Source organism: Oryzias latipes, chromosome 1 (assembly GCF_053564925.1).
Source record: "Oryzias latipes strain Hd-rR chromosome 1, Olatipes_Hd-rR_3.1".
In the NCBI taxonomy this organism is placed as follows: domain Eukaryota; kingdom Metazoa; phylum Chordata; class Actinopteri; order Beloniformes; family Adrianichthyidae; genus Oryzias; species Oryzias latipes.
In genome coordinates, this window is record NC_136237.1 from 40162026 (window position 1) to 40182195 (window position 20170).

At 41.7% G+C, this 20170-nt stretch overlaps 2 protein-coding genes across 6 annotated transcripts in view; one reads left to right on the plus strand and one right to left on the minus strand.

Moving 5' to 3' along the window:
- Nucleotides 1-601, minus strand: part of kcnh1b (potassium voltage-gated channel, subfamily H (eag-related), member 1b) — a 78799-nt gene extending 78198 nt beyond the window's left edge. For 3 of the 4 annotated variants that reach the window (XM_078947686.1, XM_078947689.1, XM_023954290.2), the window contains exon 1: nt 363-575. In XM_078947686.1, coding sequence (XP_078803812.1) covers nt 363-435 — 73 coding nt within the window. In that variant the 5' untranslated portion in view covers nt 436-575. Of the gene's footprint in view, nt 1-362 lie in introns of all 4 variants that reach the window. The other variant, XM_023954282.2, reaches the window with a different exon arrangement.
- Nucleotides 602-3877: 3276 nt separating this feature from the next.
- On the plus strand, nt 3878-19412 carry rcor3 (REST corepressor 3). 2 transcript variants are annotated; one of them, XM_023954320.2, is made up of 12 exons: nt 3878-4269; nt 4397-4453; nt 7710-7787; nt 7875-7927; nt 10541-10702; nt 10920-11044; nt 13153-13231; nt 13425-13640; nt 14815-14892; nt 15542-15599; nt 16846-17090; nt 17574-19412. In XM_023954320.2, exons 1-12 carry the CDS (start codon nt 3987-3989, stop codon nt 17958-17960), a joined length of 1821 nt encoding a protein of 606 aa, XP_023810088.1. In that variant the 5' UTR covers nt 3878-3986; the 3' UTR covers nt 17961-19412. The 2 variants fall into 2 exon arrangements, with proteins under 2 accessions (XP_023810088.1, XP_023810090.1); XM_023954322.2 differs by having other exon boundaries at nt 4040-4269; nt 7875-7985.
- The last annotated feature ends 758 nt before the right edge of the window (nt 19413-20170 follow it).

Consider the following 20170-nt stretch of genomic DNA (forward strand, 5'->3'; position numbering starts at 1 on the left):
TAAGAAAAACACTTTAAGAGTAGTTTTTCTGTACGAATTTAGGCAAATTTGGCTTTATTTGTTAGTTTGTTTTATTTGTGTTACATTTATATATATTTTTTTACATATTAAATAAACAAATATATACTTTAAATCCAAAATATAGTCAACAAGATTGCGACTCCGCCTCTAACAATAAGGCAATTCCTCTGATTTGTGTTCATTTATTTTTACAATGGGCACAGTTTTTTATTTGCTTCGTCAGATTTATTTAGGTTCTGTTCACCGTCACCCTGAACTCTAGATGCTGGTTTTTAGTGTACAAGTCCCTCCGAACCGAACTCGAACGAGGAAGGAATTAAAATGAACAAATCAAGTCCTACCGTTGGAGCGGCGGACGATGTTTTCCAGGAAGGTGTTCTGAGGAGCCACCAGACCTCGTCGTCCTCCCGCCATCCTGCCGTTGTCCTGCAGCGCGAGGCACAGCAGCTTCCCGCCTCTGACATCTGAGGAGGCACGCGTCCGTAGTGGAGAGAGGGAGCACCTGCGCGCGCGCTCTATGTGTAACCAGCCACCTGTCTGTCTGTCTGTATCCCTCTTCTCTCCCCTCCCGCTGTCTCCCTTTCAGCGGGATGGCCGGCAGCAGATGGTTACTGCACGAGCTGTGAGATGAGACATGGGGAGGTTATGTGTGGTGGAGTGAGCTTCACTGGTACAGTTAGTGAGAGACATAGATACACAGTCATGACGTCACCCCGTTGATTGGAATATGGAGTGATACAAATGTCACCACATTGCAAACAAAACTTTCTAAGTTGCAGATGAAAATATTCAATTTTTTGCTACACTTTTAAAGCAAAACCCCCAAAAAAAATTTAAAGCAAAAAATGTTTGAAAAGCACAAAAAAATTGAGAGCAAATATTTTATATTTTCATTTGCAATTTAGAAAGTTTTGTTTGTATTGTGGTGGCATAAATATTACTCCATACAATGCACTTGAAATATTAGTGTTGCAAACACAAAGATGTTTTTGAAAGCATTAAATAATGTTTAAAAGCATTAAAAAAACTTTTTTAAACAACACAAAAGTTTTTGAAAGTAAAAAACAGGTTGAAAGCAAAGAAAAAATATTTAAGGGCAATGGTTTAGTATTTTCATTTGCAACATAGAAAGTTTTGTTTGCAATGTCGTGGCGTAAATATTACTCCACAGAATAAGTCGTATAGTTTCTAAAATTAAAGTTTAAGAAATCGATCTCAAATGTTTTCATTCTTGTTTTTTTGTAGTAAACAATGGATTCTTACAAAAATTCTAAAACCTACTATACTCACATTTGGCAATTTAATGTTTTCTTTTAACATTTAAATTAGGGCATATTAGCAAAATCTCAAAATAAATAAAGTCAATAAAGTCCCACTCCAATAAAAATAGTGTTTTTGGTGTTTTTAACATGTTCTTGTAGCATTTACTTCCAAAGGAGGACATGTATAAAGAAAATTAAGTTAAAATTGTATTTCTGAGCATCTTTATATTCTAATCCTTGTGAATCAGGAGCAGATTGAGAATGCTGTTTGAAAAAGCCCAGGACATCCAGTCAACAGGCCACAAGATCCCCTCTGTTTCATTTTGATGCATCCACTGCAGACGATAAGATCCGTGTACGTCATGGTTTTCCTCGTCCGAACTTGTTCAAAACTGTACGGCTGGATTGCTCTGATATTGCTCAACATTTTTGTTGCTCCGATAAGGTTAGCTTGTTGGTTTTGAGGGGCTGTAAGCTAGCGGGAGAGAACATAAAAAAAAGAGATGATGGGAAATGGAGCAGGCTTACTCTTCGCCAACAGTCCCACCCACAACTCAGAGGTGAATTTAACACAAACTACTGCTGCTCTGCAGAAACTATGTCCTGTAGAAATCAGCACAGCTTCTTTGTTTTTGACTAAAAACAGCATAATCCTAATTAAAAGAACACTGGGAACACTTTTACAACAGATCAAGAGGAAATCAGAGTGAGAATTTCCGGACTTGGTCCCATTCACTCGTCAGTTTAATATTCAACCAGTGTGACTCAGATACAAATACCTGGTACTGAACAGTGCAGGTAAAATTTTCCAGATTCCTTATATTCTTGCAAGATGAACAAATTTAAATTAAATATGTGTACAAACAAACAAGTAAAGAAGAAAGAATTTCAAATCAATTCACATTTTAGTTTCCTAAAGTTCAGCCCACTGTTGTTTTTCCACATCCAAATACATTAATACAAATGGAACATTATTACAACATCCTTCAACACGCTATGGTCACGAGTCTTTGCCAACTTCAACGTGTTTCCACCTATTGGACTATAATTATAGTTGATCCTGTTTTTTCTGCCATCACCTCTCCGCTGTGATGAACCTGATCATTTTTACGTTATAGTAAAATAAACCTACTGCATGTGCCTCAATCCAAATGCTATTTTGCAATATGGATTACAACTGTTTTATTTTATTTTGAAAAGGTTTTATTATGGTTTAGGTCGATTTGATTAACAACTTGCCTCGGACAGCTCAATCTGGTTGGATCGTAGAAATAAGAGTCAATTCGTTGATTATGTTGATTAATTTTTTCCACAACTAGTAAATATGTGTACCAAAATTTCAAGCTTGTGTTAATTTTTATAAAAGAAATTGAAGGATGTGAACCACTGTTTTACAAAGTTATAGTAAAGACTTTAGGAAGTCAACATCAAAAGTAATAAAAATAGACAGAATAAACAGTATAATTCGTGACATTTATAGTTCTGAAATGACAGCGATGATTAAAAATAGTTCTGGTGGCAAAAGAAAGCACCAGTCTTGAATACGCTCATCTTTTTTATGTGTGATGCCTAAAGGTGACATTCTAAAAAAAAAAAAAAAGAGTTTTCTCTCTCAACATGTTTAGGTTTTGTCTGTTAATAATCATAAAACAGTGTCAAATTTGAAAGTTAAAATCTAAGAATAAATGGAAAACATTGATCACATGCTTTTTATCATTCAGACGTAAAATCGTTAAAAACAAACAAATATTTCTATTTGCTCAAGCTTGAAATTACTTTGATATGTTTTTACAGTGATAATTTACTGCCAACTCCTTTCACATTAAGGCCACAAGAAAGGCACCTGTTGAAAACGTGAAAGAAACGTAAAATAACTACTGAGTAATTAAAATGTTGGAACTGTGAAGTACAAAATGTCTTTCTATAATTTTGTATATGTGGTTAAATACTTATCCCAAACTGTAAAGCTGACAATCTGACATGTAGCAATACCCAGAAATCCTAGTCTGTTATATATTATGAGTTTACCTTATCAAAAAAGCTCATATGAAGTGATGTTTTGTGCTACTTAAGTTTTCTTTTATAAGAAAAAGAATCGTGTTTTCATGTATTTATTATTTTGGTTCAATCATGTCAATGTTGTATTGTGTCGCCCTCTTCTGGTTAACACGAGCTACTGCACAAAAACTTACAAAAAAGTAAAACAACAAATGATTAAAAAATTTGTATTTTTGACAAACTATTTGTTGATTCTAGCACAAAGTCATACATTTTTTCAGTGATGGAAATAAAAGTTATATTGAAGTTAAAATATAGGATAATTGCTTGTATTAGTGTATTGAAAAAAGATCCTCAAAATAGAAGTTTTTATGGTTTTGTGCTGTTTTCATTTTTATTCAAACCCATGTCTTTCTTTTTAATGACCTGTGACTATATGTTTTTTTTAGTATTTTACTGAATATAAAAATGTGTGGAGTTTCTTTCGTGCTTGGATCGGCGGAGGGATCTCAAACCATTGGATCCTCATCACCAGGAGGTGCACTGCCACCACAGGTTGCGTAAAAAGCCTTCCGCCGCGATGGTTAGACCCACTTAAAACACGAATAGGAAGAGAAAAGGGCACATTAGGAAAAATATTCCATGTAATTCGCATTTTCTGATTTATAATTGTCTGTTTGTTTATGGTTTAGTACATATCAGAACATGATGATAGTTTGTAAACACGGCGGGAATGAAGGGAAAAGCGCCACAGCGACACGGGCAGAACTGCGGCGGGTCAGCGATCGGCAGCACAGGACGTCCCCGTTGCTGACATTTTCTATCCCGACACAGCGCACCGAAACCGTGAATTCGATCGTAGAGATGCCAGGGATGATGGACAAAGGATCGGAATATTTGGGGAAAGGCCGCACAAACGGGACCAAGAGTCCGTCCAACGCCTCTAACGGACATTTTTCCGACGAGAGCGGCAGCGACGACGAACACGGTGGGTATCGCCTCGGCTCGAACAACGCTCATCTCCCTCCAGCGTCTGCATTTTTATTTCAAATTTTCTACATGTTAAAGCTTTTTTATTATTTTTTTGTGTCCTGTCCGTCGCGTGTGTCTTCCAGATGTGGGGATGCGGGTCGGGGCTGACTACCAGGCGACCATCCCCGAGTATGAGCCAGGTGAGGCTTCGCTGGGTTAGCGGAGCGACGGCCGGCGGTCGCCGCGCTCATGAGCACGAACACGGGGAGCGTCTGCGTCTGCTGCCGCGCGGGGGCTGCGGAGCGACGGGGACGCTCGCGCGGAGGCGCCGGGGGCTCCCCAGTCCTGTCACAAACCCAAAAGACCCACAAACTAACACAAACTCCTTCCAAACACCCAAACTACACACCGAAAAGATGATTTAAATGCGTTTACTGCATAAGCACAAAAAAACCAAATTGTATTGGATTTTTTGATCTTCGGTTTCATACATAAATCTGTAATAAGCACATTGTCAAAAAGAGAGGCTAAAAAATGTTGAGCAGGCTTGTACTTGTTGTAAAGTCATGCACACTCCTCCTGCAGATCAAGCTGCTTCACTCAAACACTCATCTGTTACAAACTGATTTTATTTCATTTTTTGTCTTTTCGTGTAAATGAAAGACCACCACAGTGGCCTAGTGGAAGAGTGTCCAGCCCAGCGTGCCCCTGCTTGACACCATTGACTGTAAATAAAACTGGATGAAGGATCCCTCCTTTTTGCCTTCCAAAGAGGAAGAACCCCGCCGACTCTAGAAGCCAAAATCCAATAGACTTCAATAGAGAAATAAACAGCTGCCACTCAGTCAGAATAATATCTTCTTTCTATGTTTTTTTCATGTGATTTTTTTTAAGTTATTCAAGTCATAAACTGACCAATTAGATATCAGAGTAAAAGCATGTGGTGCCCGCTGGCCCCCACCTCGAAGGTTTGATTGACAGATTCTCCTGAGCCCACTTTTGGGGAAAAGATGTGGACTTCAAACATGCTCAGTCCTGATTGGCAACATTAGTTACCATAGGAACGTCGACTGGCTCCAACATGGCGACGTCCGCATCGCAGAAAATGGCGACAGAATCTGAAGGTAGCGCATTTTGTACGGGCGACGTCACACGCGATCCGTCCAGTTCCCTTTTATACGGTCAATGCTTGACACTCAGCATGAAGGGCTTGGATTTGGATGGTCAAGGAGAAAGTAATTTACAAACCCATGTGTGTGACAACGGACGAGACTTAAACTGTTAGAATTGTGTTTTTTCTAATGTTGGAGGACATACACTGACCAAAAATATAAACGCAACACTTTTGTTATTGGTCCCATTTTTTATGGTATGAACTCAAAGATGTGAAACATTTTCCACATACACAAAATAACCAAACAACCAAAATATTGTTCACAAATCTGTCTAAATCTGTGATAGTGAGCACAGGTGTGCCATATCAAGATGCTGATTAGACAGCATGATTATTGCACAGGTGTGCCTTAGACTGGCCACAAGAAAGTCCTAGAAAACGACTTTTTTTGGTGGCTAAAAACAGTGCAATCCTAGTTAAAAGACCACTTGGAACGCTTAGAAAATAGTTTAAATAATGATAAGAGTGGGACCTTTCTCAGTTAGGTAGAAATAAACGGGCTGCATGATGGCGCAGTGGTTAGCGCTCTTGGAGCGAGTGAGTGTGACATCACTCACATCACAGGAAATGACTTAATTCAGGCTCCAATGAAATGAAGTCAATTCAGCCACCATTTTTCGCGATATGGACACTGCCATGTTGGAGCCAGTCAGTATGGTAAGCAGCAATTGGTCCAAAATCAGTTGGTCAACGTTTGTTATGATTCAGTCCAAATCTCGATTCTGGGTCACGGTTTGGTTTCAGTTTTACATATGATTTGTGTATAAGACAACAACAACAAAAAAGCAAAAACAATATAGCGCTCTTGCCTCACAGCAAGAAGGCCCCGGAGCACGGTGACCTTAAACAGAACACCAATGGGGGACATTTCTGTGTGGAGTTTGCATGCGTGTGTTTTCTCCGGATCCCTCCCAGGGTCCAAAAACATGCTTAATTGGTTAATTGGTCACTCTAAATTGTCCATAGGTGTGAATGTGAGTGTGCATGGGTGTGTTTTTTTGGCCCAGCGACAGACTGGCGGCCTGTCCTGGATGTCCCCAGCCTTCGCCCACGAGTGGCCGGGATAGGCTCCAGCACCCCCGTGACCCCGAAAGGGACAAAACAGGTTTAGAAGATGAATAAATAAACATGGATCACTAAGTAGTAGGATGCAACCATATCTCTATTTAAAACCAATCCGTATGCTACACCATTGTACTCAATTTTGGGGATAGTGAATCGTTGCATCCCTACATGTTTTGCAAATGTTTACATTGAAAGTGTCAAACACACGTGCTGAATTTAATATATTTAATTTCGATATATTACATTAGACCAGGATTAGTATGACCCAACTGAAAGCTTTTCTTAATTGTTATTGGCTAACTTGCTTAGTTGTTGTTGTCTTTTTCAATGTATTTTTCAGAATTTTTAGCTCTTCGTTGTTGCTTTGCATTGCATAAATCATATATCGAACCGAAAAAAAAACCGTGACCGAAAAATTGAGATTTGAACTGAACTGTGGGGAAAGCGAATTATTGCATGCCTACTAAAGAGTATGAATAACTAAGGTCTGTAATTGTATCTGTGCTTTCCTTTGTGTCCTGAGCTCAACAGCGAGTGAACAATGTCGATGAAATGAGCGTCTAGAATCGGTTAAAGAACAAAGCTGTAATACAAGCAGTTTGCAGTCACTGTACCTCTGCACTAAGCAGACCGAGGTGGTTGGCCAATGGTCAGGATGCTTCCTGGAAATATTCCCGTTAGAATTCAGAAATCTCTCTGGGAGGAGGCCTCAATCTCCCCAGTAAGTCAGGAATTACAGGACAGACTGAATCAGCTCAGCTTTTCTACAGGAGAGACGTCAAACAAGAAGACATTTACCTTAATGTTTAGGCAAATGAGAAATATTAATCATTTTCAATTTGTTTGGCATTATTTTATGAAAAAAATGCTGATCACTAAAGACTAAATTCACGATAGAAAACAATCTGAGATGAGGATTGATACTTTATCGTTGTAACAGTTTCATGGATGCGGCTAAAGGAAGTCTTGTTTGTGATTTAGTGATGGTGCAGTCAGATGACTTGGTTGACTGCCGTAGGGCGGTCGACCTCTGATCGGAAGATTCAGGTTCGATTCCCGCCCATAAAAGTGTCCTTGGGCAAGACACTGAACCCCACCTTGCCTCTTGGTTGGTCCCAGTGTTCGGCAGCGGTGGGTGAATGGGACTGTGACTGTAGAGGGAAGGTAGAAAAGCGCTATATAAGTATACGCCATTGACCATGATTGTGTACATGCAGGTTCCACCAAGTACACAGACAAAGACAGCGGAGGGATGCTGGTCTGGTCCCCATATCACACTATTGTCGACTCTAAATGTAAGTGAAGCGGCTCGGCTTCAAGTCTCCGTCCTCTTCAGGCCACGGCTCCACTTTGAACTAACAGCAAGTGCTTTTCCTCCACAGTGGATGAATACATCGCCATCGCCAAGGAGAAACACGGCTACAACGTGGAGCAGGTCGCTCAATCCGGTTCAACTCTGCTACCAGATGTTTCCAAAATACAGAAGCCGGCTCGTCAGATAATGATTTTCTATGTTTTGTGCAACTAAGCCATTGTGTTTTATGAAATAATGAATGAGAGATTGTAAGCGAGGATTTTTAAGACAGAAAAGAGAAGTTGAGAGTACGTGGGAGAAATGTTAATATTTATCCGTCTGTTTGCTTGCAACACATTATGTTCTAAACATAAATGTGAAATTTTTATGTAAAAAAAAAACCCAGCAGTGGCTGCAGTCTGGTAAAAATGGTAATATTAGTTTCACTAAATCCAAATCAGTTATCATTACTAAAGCTAAATTTGGAAACTGATAGACTATTCTAATCTGGGCCAGGACTCCCTTGAAAAAGCAGTGAAGTAGGTGAGACAAAGACACACATGTCTCACTTATGTCCCCCTCTGCTCAATTTAATGCGGTTAGTGTGATAAGTGTGTGCTTCTTGCACACAGCCTGATGTTGGTGTCCTACAGGCGCTTATGTAACACATGCACACCCACAAAAGACCAGAGTGTGGCGCCAGAGCACCGTAAAACAGCATCATATATACATCAAAGTGGCGTGCAACTTCCCTTAGCCTTACGAATACTCTACGATACACTTACCACACGCACAACAATGGTATGTTCCATTTACATCATGTACATTGAGGTGGTTGTAGAACTACACCATACCCCGTACATAATGAAGAAATAAAAATCCAGGTTTAGTTCTTACAGATGCTAAAACATAACCTTTTTAGTCATGTTAGCACAACATCTTTGGTAGTTTTTTCATTAATTATTAGTCATTTTAAGGCGTCTCTGCTTGAAGCACTTTAGTTCACCAGGAAAATTAACTTTTTTAAATAAAACAGCTAAGTTTTTTGATTACTTTGGCTTTTATAAAAATAAAAAAGTTATTTTTTTCATTCTGAAAAAAGTAAATCAAATTTGAAAGCCCGGGTTTACATCACAGAGTAAATGAAAACAAATAATTAGAAGCCCAGTGATAATGCTACGTACACACCGGGCTTGTGATGCTGCTGAAGGTTCTTGAATGTGCTTTTAGCATTGGGTGTTCACACTGGACTGTTGCTACTCATACTAGCGCATGTGCTCCCAGTTGGAAAAGGCTTGGTGCAAAATGTCGGAACGGTACAAACCCGGCTTTCATTCCAGCCGGGCAGAAACCTCAATTATTAATTTCTCCTCCCTGATCGATTTCCATATGGTTGGTACTTCCATGTTTCGAAAAGGACGCTACCCGTCTGTCACCATCAAATCAGAGTCCCTGATTGGTTAAAGTTCAAAGGCTGTGCTCTTTCTACGTAGAGCCCAAAAACGGTCTTTAAAATGTGCGTAGTGACACCTTAAAGCAAGAGTTTTGAACACGGACAGTCCAGTAAAACTATTTCCCTCTGAACCGTGAAACCTCCATATGGAAGTCATGAGATCAGTTTGCACCTCGGACATAAATACAGGCGCTGTGTAAAGGATACATGTACAGTTTGGCATGTCAGACGCTGTAACATATATGTGCCTTTAAATATAACACACCAGGTCAGCTGTTAGACGCTGTATAATACCAGTTCGTATCGCAGAGTTACTGTGAAAACTGTCGACTTTTTTTACTCAAACTTCTGTTTGAAATGAACAGCAACTTAAAGAAAAAAACTCGTTGTTTGTTGTGTTACAGGTTTTACTATCAATTATATATAGAGAGAAATAAAATCAATATGGAAATAAGTTTTTATCAGTATAAAGGTTTTGAGCTTCCAGAGGTGTCAGTGGTGGAGCAGAAGCTTTTTGGAAGGACAGTCTCTGTTACTGGGACAAAAATATTGAAGAGGGGGGGGGCTACTTAGAGTGAACCTGGGAGGGTTTAGTGTTGTCAAAGTCTGTCATTCCAAATTTAAGAGCTTAATTCTGTTAAAGCAGCTTCCTGTTTTAACATACTAGATATGTGCCTCAGAGGGATTTCAACTGATTGAATTGTGTAAAAATACAGTGTTCCCTTGTTGATTGTGTGAGTTGCATTCTAAAAATCCACTGTTATAGATATTTTCAGGCTTTAAACACCTCTCTGCGCACTTTTTACACTTTTCTCTGGCAGACGTGGACATTTTTAACATTTTTCTCTCGCTTGTTTAAACTCTCAAACCTTGAAATAAATCTGGTATCAAAGAATAAAACCAGAGATCTGATCGCGATGGCAGTTATATGTAAGTTTGACAAACTTAACCAATTCTGTACAGGAGACATGGAGGAGGTTGACTGACAATAGTCAACAGCCAATCAGGACACCGAACACAATGCACTGTACAAAAAAAAGCACTAAATTTCCATGAGACTGCAAAAGTGAACCATGATATAGAGAGGGAATACTGTTTTTAATTGGGTAAAGGCACATTTGGAGTGACTAGCTCTATCCATCTGTTTAACAACTTAGAGAAAATAAAATACATTTTTTCACGTTAGTGACGCTAGAACAAGACGATGCGTTACGCTCTTCAGTTAAGGTGTTTGATTGAAAGGACGTAGTGGAGCATCTGGGTTTGTGCAGCTCTCATCATGGTTGTGTTTGTCTGTCCAGGCTCTCGGCATGCTGTTCTGGCACAAACACAACATCGAGAAGTCTCTGGCCGACCTGCCCAACTTCACCCCTTTCCCTGACGAGTGGACAGTGGAGGACAAGGTGCTGTTCGAACAGGCCTTCAGCTTCCACGGCAAGAGCTTCCACCGCATCCAGCAGATGGTAAACATGCGGCAGAACTGCTGCACCGACAGTGTGTCTGCAGCTGATTCCTGCTCTCTCAGTCATCTGAGTTAGCTTTCTAAACTTTTAAAATACCACAAGACATGTTTATGTCCTGACTCATTCAGATTCAGAACTGTGGCGTTCACAAGACTCCAAATGACTTATTCTTCTCAGTAGGCTCTGAATTATGTGATTTCTCTGTGTGTTCATTCAGCTACCAGATAAATCCATCTCCAGTCTGGTGAAGTATTACTACTCCTGGAAGAAGACTCGCTCCAGAACAAGTCTGATGGACCGACAGGCCCGCAAAATGGCCAGCAGGAGCAACCAGGACGACAGGTACAGCGGCCTCCTGGTCTGCTCCTCTGCTGAAGCAGAGACTCCTACTGTGTTTAGTCAGAACCCGTTTGGGTTGTTTTAGATTATGTTTCACAATGCTTCACATTATCGCTTTTAAAAGTGTCAGCGGGTAACTAACTTGATTCATGAAGATCTGCTACCAAATTTGAGTTGCTGAGTATAAAACTGGACACTGCTTGGTTTGTGAGGCGCCGGTTCATTAACGCCATAAGCTCACAGACTTATTGACTTCCATCCATTGACTGCATATGAAAACTGGAGCGAGTAAATGTGACATCACCCATAGAAAATGGTTTCCCTCCAGCTCAAAGGAAATTAAGTCGATTCAGTCGCCATTTTTTCACGATACAGACACCACCATGTTGGAGCCAGATGTCATCAGTAAGCAGTGATTGGTCTGAGTTATCGTTTCTATACCAACCACTCTGGCCAATCAGGATCGAACTTGTTGGAAGTCCGCACCCCTATCCCTTGATAGCTGGCTGCACAAAATCTGTTAAATGTCTGGATTATTGGACATGAGGGCCAACAGGCACTACTTACTTTTATTGAGACATCTGATTGGTCAGTTTATATTTTTACTACAAAATATAGCAAGAATGGTTATTGTGACCAATAGAATTACTGAGTAATAGCTGTTTAGTTCTCTATAGACTTCTGTAGAATTTTGTCTTCTTGGAGCCACTGTGTACTTCCTGTTTGGAACGCCAGGAGGGGAGGAGTCACTCAGTGGTCATTCAGTCCAGTTTTCAAATACAGTCTATGCTCCCATGTCAGGTTTTCCCAAAACATGGCTTCAGCTCCTAACTGTTTTCCTTGGGCAGTTTGTGTAGCACTCAAATGTACAGCAGTAATCAAGTTCTTTAATAGTGCTAAACAAACTAAGCGTAGTTAACTGTTTTTACCCACTACTTTGATTGAATCGGCCTGGAAGAATAAGAATCTATACGGTTATATAATGATAATGCAGAAATCTAAATTTAGAACCAAAGTTCTATCTTAATGTCGCATTCACACCGGATGCAATTTGCGCGTCAGGAGCATTGAGTTTCAAACTTAAGTCAATGTTCAGACGCGATCTCGGGCGCCAAGCAGCGAGCAATCAGGGACTCAGATTTGGGCACTTGGCGTTTTCAGTGACAATAGATAAGTAAATCCAATTTGGCAGCTCGTTGCGAGGATATTCGTCCTGAAATTCCATCCATTTTCTTAAATCGCTGGGGCTGCAGGGTTGCCGGAGGCTGTCCCGGTTACTGGTGGGCAAAGGCGGGATTACACCCTGGACAGGTCGCCAGTGATCGAGCCTGCCACGACGGCACCTGCGGTCTGGCCGAACCCTGGGCTGCGGCGTTAACCAGCTCAAGCTCCATGGACTCTTTAACAGGCTGGCGACCTGTCCCACCTTCGCCCAACTGTAACCGGGACGGCCTCCATCAACTCTGCGTAGCAAGCGAACAAGCAGAAGAAGAGGACCTGCTGGCACGCGGGCGGTTAGCTGCCCGGCAGACGGAGAGCGGGCTCGGCTCCATGGGCTTATGATGTTCATCTTATTTTGATCGAGACAACGTTAAAAAGACCCCCCCCCCCCCCCCCGTTTACTTTTCTCCTCTCTGGTTTATGCTCAAACTGGTTCAGGATCTGGTGAACCCAGACACTCTGAGCCCTCTGTAGAGCTCTCCAAAGCATATAAACCCAGGCTACTCGCTCAACATCTTCCATGTTTTCCATGATGTGCAAACGAAAGAAGTACAGAAAAATCTTGGCGGTTGCTGAAGACACTGAGCAGTAAATTTGAGGCGCATCAAAAAAGAGGTGTGAATGCAGAATTAGACAAAGTTTCAATAGTTTTATCTCCAGTTTAAGAACAACATAGCATATATTTAAACTTTTACAGCTAAAAATGACTGCAGGAGATTTAATAAATACAGAAAAAAGCGTGTCTTGGTTTCTTTTTAGTGTCAGTGTGCCTTTAAGGTCAGAGCAGGGCTTCACCCCTGCTGTACAATTCCCTCTTGGGGGATGAATGAAATACTTTTCGATTGAACTGTGGTGTCAGTGAAGTGTGTTGTTGTTTGGGATTCCCATAGTGATGAGGAGATGGAGGAGGCCACGCCCATTGAAGCAAACGACAGTGACTATGATCCCAACAAGGAGGCCAAGAAGGAGGTGAGGCATCACTTGACCCACAGATGATGACACACCTACGGCCCCCAGAATCTGCACAGATAATGCGAATCTACTCACTCAAAATACACTGTCGCTACATTTTTTTTATGTCTTTGAGCACAAGTGACTTGATTTCTTTTTCTATTTGAGAGAAATCTGTATCCATCTTCTCTCTGCTTCCTGTTCCCTTCAGAACCAAGTGGAACCGCCCCCTCCAGGCTCCAAAGTGGCTTTGGGTCGTCGAGAGCACCAGACTCTGCAACATCGACACCACCAACGCTCCCGCTGCCGTCCCCCAAAAGGCATGTACCTCACCCAGGAGGACGTGGTGGCCGTGTCCTGCAGCTCCTCCTCCGCCAACACGCTCCTCCGCCAGCTGGACATGGAGCTGGTGTCCCTCAAGAGACAGGTAGGAGGCGCTAAACCCCACCTCCCTTAAATGGGTCTGGAGGACAAATTACCGTGTCTTGTTTTGGTTTTAAGCCACGAAACCAAATAATTCTTTATAAGTGTGATGGAAAGATGAAAGGAGAACTAAAAAGCTGATGAAGGAGGAGCATGTTGGAGGGCACAGAGGAGAAGAGGAGGCTGTCGTGGAGCAGGAAGTATCAAGGATCAGTACCACAGAAGAGGATGAAGAGTGGAAAGACAGTTGGTTCGGTGAAGATGGGGACGTTTTTGGGTGAGGTAGCAACAGAGTTTCTCACTGTTTACCAAGATCTTGGCGAGTGAGAGGAGACCTGAGGAATAAAGGAGAAATCCATTTCTTATGAGCGGAGACGTGCAGAGTAGTGGAAACCACTGAAGAATGAAGCCGATGAGTCGCAATAAAGTTATGGGAAAGAGTAGAAGAAGCTAGACGGATGTCAGACGTGAGCAGAACAACCGTATGATTTAAAACAGAGAAAGAGAACCACTGATGTAATATTTGCCTTGAGGATGTTTCTGGAGAAGAACAGGATCTGCATCGAGTCTTTGTAGATTTAGAGAAAGTCTATGACAGGATCCAGAGAAGAGCGTTGGAGTTGTTCAGGACATGGATGAGAGCTGAAAGACAATGATGAGATGGGTGTGAGTTCAAGGTGGAGGTGGGACTGCACCGAGGGGAGAGGGACAGACTAACAGATGAGGCTGAGATGAGACGGAAATCTATGTTGACCACGATGAGGAGGAACAGTGAGGATGATGAGACAGGAGCTACCAAAGAGGAAGACCAGAGTGGGGTTTCATTGATGTAGAGAAGGAGGACATGGCAGATGTGAGTGAGGAGGATGCAGATGTTTGGCATCAGCGGCCGCCTTTAAGGAGCAATTTAATGATCATTAAACGCGCTAAGGTTATCCTGGACAAAATCATTATTTGACCATTTTTGGACAATGGTTGATCATCATCCGTTACATTATTAGGATTTAAATAAATATATAATCATATTGTGTCATTCTGAGAAATGACTCCAATCTCAACAAACACATTATAGACTCTTCTGTTATGAAGTGTCCTCCTTTCATGTTAATCAAACTGAAAGTCTTCTCTGAGTCTTTTGTGGAACCTCACCAGAATCTTTTCATGGTCTTTTTTCTCAGGTCCAGAATGCCAAACAGATGAACAGTGGACTGAAACACGTGTTGGAGTCAGGAATCGATGAGCTCAGACTGTCAGAGGTACAAGCAAACTTAAAACCTTTAAAATTCCACCTTAAAATCATCAGCTGTGTCTGAGAACTGCAGCGAGAGAGTGTGACGTCACCCATGGAAAAAGGGTTCCAACAACAGGAAGTCCATTCAATGGATTATTTTCTCGTGATACGGACGCCGAAATGTTGGAGCCGGAAACTGTCACTTGGCATTGAGCGGACCAATTCGCCTGAGTCATTGTTACTATGGCAACCATTCTCGCCCATCAGGTGTGAGCTTGTTGGAGGGCCACAGCGCTACCACTTGAAGCGGGCTACACCAAATCTGTCAATCAAACGTTTTGAATGTTGGACCTGGGGACCAGCAGCCTCTTTTATTGAGGCATCTGATTGGTCAGTGTCTAACTTGATCAACAGAGCAAGAATGGACATTCTGACCAATTACAGCAAGAAGTCTATGGAATTGTTGCTTCTTGGAGCCAGTGGATACTTCCTGTTTGGAACGCCAGGGGGAGGAGTCACTCAGTCCAGTTCTCATATACAGTTAATACTTGAAACCCATCCCGTGTTCCCTCAACAGCTTGCGTTTTTCATTGCAGTGTCCTGAAAAACAGAGTAAAACCTGCTAAAACTGTTGTGCTCCTGTACAAAAACTGACGCTACCTCTACTGTTGCAGGGTAATCAGAAGGTGAACGCACGCTGGACCACAGACGAGCAGCTCCTGGCTGTTCAAGGTGAGCTTCACCGCTCTCAGAGACCAAAGTTTAAAGTCATTCAAACTCAAGTGCTGGGCAACTCCTAAAACGGATCCTATCACTTCCTCGGATTAATTGCAGCATTGCTGACTGCAAATTTTGAATCTGAAGAATAGTTTGATGGGAGGAAAACAAAGATTCTTTGCTTCAGTATTTAAACCGTGATCAGTTCGTGACAGTCACTGTTTGGACATCAATATGTCAACAATCATTTTGTTTATTCGATAGCTAGAACCAGTAAAGTCTCATTCATCCAGGTTGATTCCATCACAGTAGTGGGTTTAGAAGTTGTCATCTGGACTTGGTTTTTGAGGTGAAAACGTTTCACCTCTTACCTAAAAAAATTCTGAAATAGCTGGTTTATATGTGCTCAAGGGGGAGGAGTCATACCTGGTCTGACTCCTCCCCCTTGAGCACATATATACCAGCTATTTCAGAATTGAAAAAGCCTTTTGGATAAGTAGTGAATCGTCTTCAACTTTAAAGGCCAAGTCCAGATGACAACTTCTAAACCCACTACTGTGATGGAACCAATAAAGGTTTTATCTTGTATCAGAGAACAGCACAGTCTTGTGTTAAGTATACCTTTCCATTTCTAACCACAGCTGGCTGCCTTTTTTTTTTTGGTTTTGTTTTTTAGAAAGGAAGTTCTAAACCACTTTGCACTTCAGGAGGGTTCAGGCAGGTTTGCAGGGCAGCTGGCCTCATCTTTGTGGCTGCTGACATTTCCGCCGTTCTGCCGGCAGATGTCTGCTAAACTGATGCAGCTGAAGAAGCTGCTAAGATGCTGGTTGCAGTCGACAAAAACGCAAGAATACATCGTAGCTTTATCCTCCGTAAACACAGACAAAAACCTCCTTCTTAGTCAAAACAAAAGTGAGTTTAAACATCGTTGGAAACTGTAACTTCATGTGTTTATTGGATAAACATTTGTGTGGAGACACTTTTGCCCAGAACAGTGTCAAAAATATATGCCAGCATTACTCTGAAAATAGTACGTTTTGGCCTTAAATTCATCAATTAATGGAGCTGACTTGTTTTAGCAGCCTGAGCAAAATCAGGCAAACTCCCCAACTAGACCAGGAAGGCATTCATTAGCTCTTTAGCAGTTAGCTTGTCTGTTTCTGCTCCTCCTCTTCCGATAACAGATATATGTTTCTACAGAAACAATAACTAAGTCTGTTGTTTTTGAAAATGGTGTCCTATATTCATCACCGTCTTCCAGGGGTCCGAAAGTACGGCAAAGACTTTCAGGCCATCGCCGACGTCATCGGCAACAAGACGGTGGGACAGGTGAAGAACTTCTTCGTGAACTACCGGCGGCGCTTCAACCTGGAGGAGGTGCTGCAGGAGTGGGAGGCGGAGCAGGGCACCCAAGCTCCAAACGGCGACAGCATCACGTCTGGAGAAGACGGCAAAACCAGCTCCACCACTGCGTCGGGAAAAAGCACCGACGAGGAGGACGAAGAGGCGAGACATTTAGCCTGAGCGCTTTGATTGAAAAAATGTTTTTTTATTTATTTCAAGAACACACGATGACATCTTCTAATCCATTTTAGACCAGTTTTCCTCCCTAAAAATAACTTAATTTAGTTCAAACTTCATTTCAGTTTATTATCTAAAGATTTTTGTCCATTTTTACCTAAAAATGTTTTACTTAAAGTTGAGTAAAGATCAGAAACAAAAATTCTGAAAGGTCTTTTTGCTAACCGCCTGTTTTTTAGTTCTGCTATTCCATTAAACTTGTAAAAAAAATCCCCTAAAATTTAAATATTCTAAGTGATTTACTGGCATCTCCAGAAATCCATATTTAGACCTCATTAAAAAATGAACATATCCTTTTTTTGTACATGGATGAAACATAAAAAACCTACTTGCAGCTCAGCTGGTGGTCAGTCAGATGTTCATTTGGATCTCTTGTGAGGTAACTCGATGACCTTCTTCTCTCCGCAGGGCCAGGTCACCTCCTCAGGTGCGTCTCCTGCTGCCTCCTCTTCCTCAGCTCAGACTCCTGTCGCCTCCAACGCCTTATCTTCCTCCCTCCACCAGCCCCCTCCGCTCCTGAGGCCCTCCCTGCCGGCGACACCTTCCCTACACCGCCAGCCCCCTCCCCTGCAACAGCAGGCCCGCTTTTTACAGCCCCGCCCCACACTGCAACAGCCTCCGCCTCTCATCCGCCCCTCCAACCCAATGCCGCCCCGCCTCAACCCGCGCCCCGCTCCGGTAACCCTCGGTAGCAACCCTGGGGGGTCAGGTCCGAGCTCCGCCCAGCAGCCGTCTGGCCTGGCTGCTCACCAGTCGGACACATCTTCCTCCTCCTCCTCCTCCTCCCTGCACTAACCAACGTTGGTTACAGACCCTCAAAGCTGTCAGCAGAGTTCCTGCATCCGGCTCCGGTGAAGACATCGTCACTCTGATCCCCTCCTTCATCACAAACCCAGCAAACAACCCGAAAAACGGGTGAAGTCTGCATTTTCCAGAACACTCGATGGAGGACTTGGAGGACTTGGTTTTCAAAGGATGTGGAGATCCGGAACAGGAAATGTACAAACAGTAAAGCTGAATGTTGTGGTGGGGTAGTAACGCTTCCCTTACACTTCGGTTCCTGGTTTCCATTTTGCCCGTAGGCTCGTGAACAGATGCTCGCATGCATTCGCAGTCCGTGGTGCTCGTGCCTTAAGGAGCAGAACTCACAGCTGTCGGCTGGTTCTGCACAAACATTCAAACATTGGAAGCGTCTAAAGGTCGGTCCACACTAGAGGCGCTCAGCTCGTTTTTTTAATGTCAGACTTTGTTGTGTTTCGTTTTTCCACCGCCCTCCCACCATTTTGATTTGGTTTGTTGGCATGCTAACGCTCACTAGTGTTGAGGGTGTTTTGACTTTGTAGATGATCAGGAAAAATGTGTTTATCCTTCAGCTCTCCACCTTTTGTTCAATCTTGTGTCTTAACCAAAAGTCGGAGGTGTCACAAATACTTTTCTTTCTCAGCACAAAGTGGCGTCGTCAGAAAACACTTCAGTTACAGATCAGAATGTTCGTTTACATTACAATAATTTTATACGGAAGCCTCAACGGGACTTGAAGAACATTGTTTATCTAATAATATTCCTGTTGCCATTGTTTCTCAAAGGGTTTTTGTAAACATTTCTTTGTCATAATGTTGAAAGTATCACCACGTTGACATTTCAAAGCGGCTTCAGTTGCAGTTATGTTTGGGTAATGCTGCTCCGCATCGTGTCATGACAGCGTTTCTATGGCAACATAACCTCCCTCACAGGGATAATGATGTTTCAACCAAAAGCCTGACTCTTTACATTACAACTCTGCCCCCCCCCCCCCCCCCCCCCGCCCCCCTCCCATCATCCCAAATGTCATCTCTGCTCTCCATTCAAATAAAAATAAAATGAAAAAACACCAAAGTTTTACCCAAGTTTTGTATAGAGACCTTTCAAACTTCATTGTTGTTTTACTGGTTTGTTGTTGAAGTTCCAGATTTTTTTTTTTTTTTTTACTCGCTTAACAAACAGAAGAGCCATGTCATTGTCCTTTGCTGTTATTTATTTCCTCATGGGTGCTACCAGTTTGGACTTGGTGTTAGATAACGTATACTGTGGAAGTGCTCTTAATGCTTTTTCAGATGGACATGTATCAGTGTTTAATGTAACTGGAGTCTTACATCTTGTCCTTGGAGTTTCAGTAAAACTTGTAAAGTACTGATGTGAACCTGAAACTGCTCGAGTGTGTCGAAGGTTTTTGGCTGTTCTCATTAAAAAACGACATTTGTACTAAAACGGATTTCATGCATAAGATTTTCCGGATACAAACTGTGTAGCGGATGCACTTTTTTTTCACACGTTTGAGCTCTTTTTCTGTTTTATGTCAGAAATAGAAGCTTTTTTTAAAAAAAAACATTTGCAGTTACAGACAATATTAGAATTTCAGATCAATTATGAATCAATAATTCATGCACACAGATGCAAACTTTACCGTACTTTGCTACTAAGAAGCAGAGAAACAAATAATTGACATACTTAATTTCAAAACTAAATTATTAAAATACAATTAGCTTAGATGTAGACATCCATTTATATCAAATTTAAACTGTATTTAAAAAAAATGCTTTTTCCATTTTTAGCAGCTCAACATGCTTTCAAGTTAAACGGGAAAAAAAAGGCAGCCACCAAAATTTTACTAAAAATCCTCCTCTTTGCCCTCCATCCTATGACCCATCACAGTGAATATGGACATGAAGACGGAGTTGTAATTATTTCATTAAAAAAAAGCTCATTAAAGGAAAATAATGAGTTTCCTTGAGGCACTACCTTGTTTTGCACATGAGCTGCAGTAGTTTTCCAGATGCTGAAACAGAAAACAGGATGTTTTAGATTTAACAAATTCAGTTTTTACAGAAAAAGTAAGTAAGACAAAGTTTAAAGTTATGCATGCATATTTAGTATTTTAGTATTGCCTAATTCATCCTTGTATAGTCCCATAGATTCCGTGCTTAGTTGGTAGATTACATTGAAAACTCTATAATATCTGTTGGTCA

Excerpts from the sequence above, each read along its gene's own strand:
- rcor3 (XM_023954320.2), top strand. The coding sequence starts at position 3,987 with ATGATGATAGTTTGTAAACACGGCGGGAATGAAGGGAAAAGCGCCACA. Across the intron at positions 7,928-10,540 it reads ACGGCTACAACGTGGAGCAG|GCTCTCGGCATGCTGTTCTG; the intron begins GTCGCTCAATCC and ends TTGTCTGTCCAG. Across the intron at positions 13,641-14,814 it reads TGGTGTCCCTCAAGAGACAG|GTCCAGAATGCCAAACAGAT; the intron begins GTAGGAGGCGCT and ends CTTTTTTCTCAG.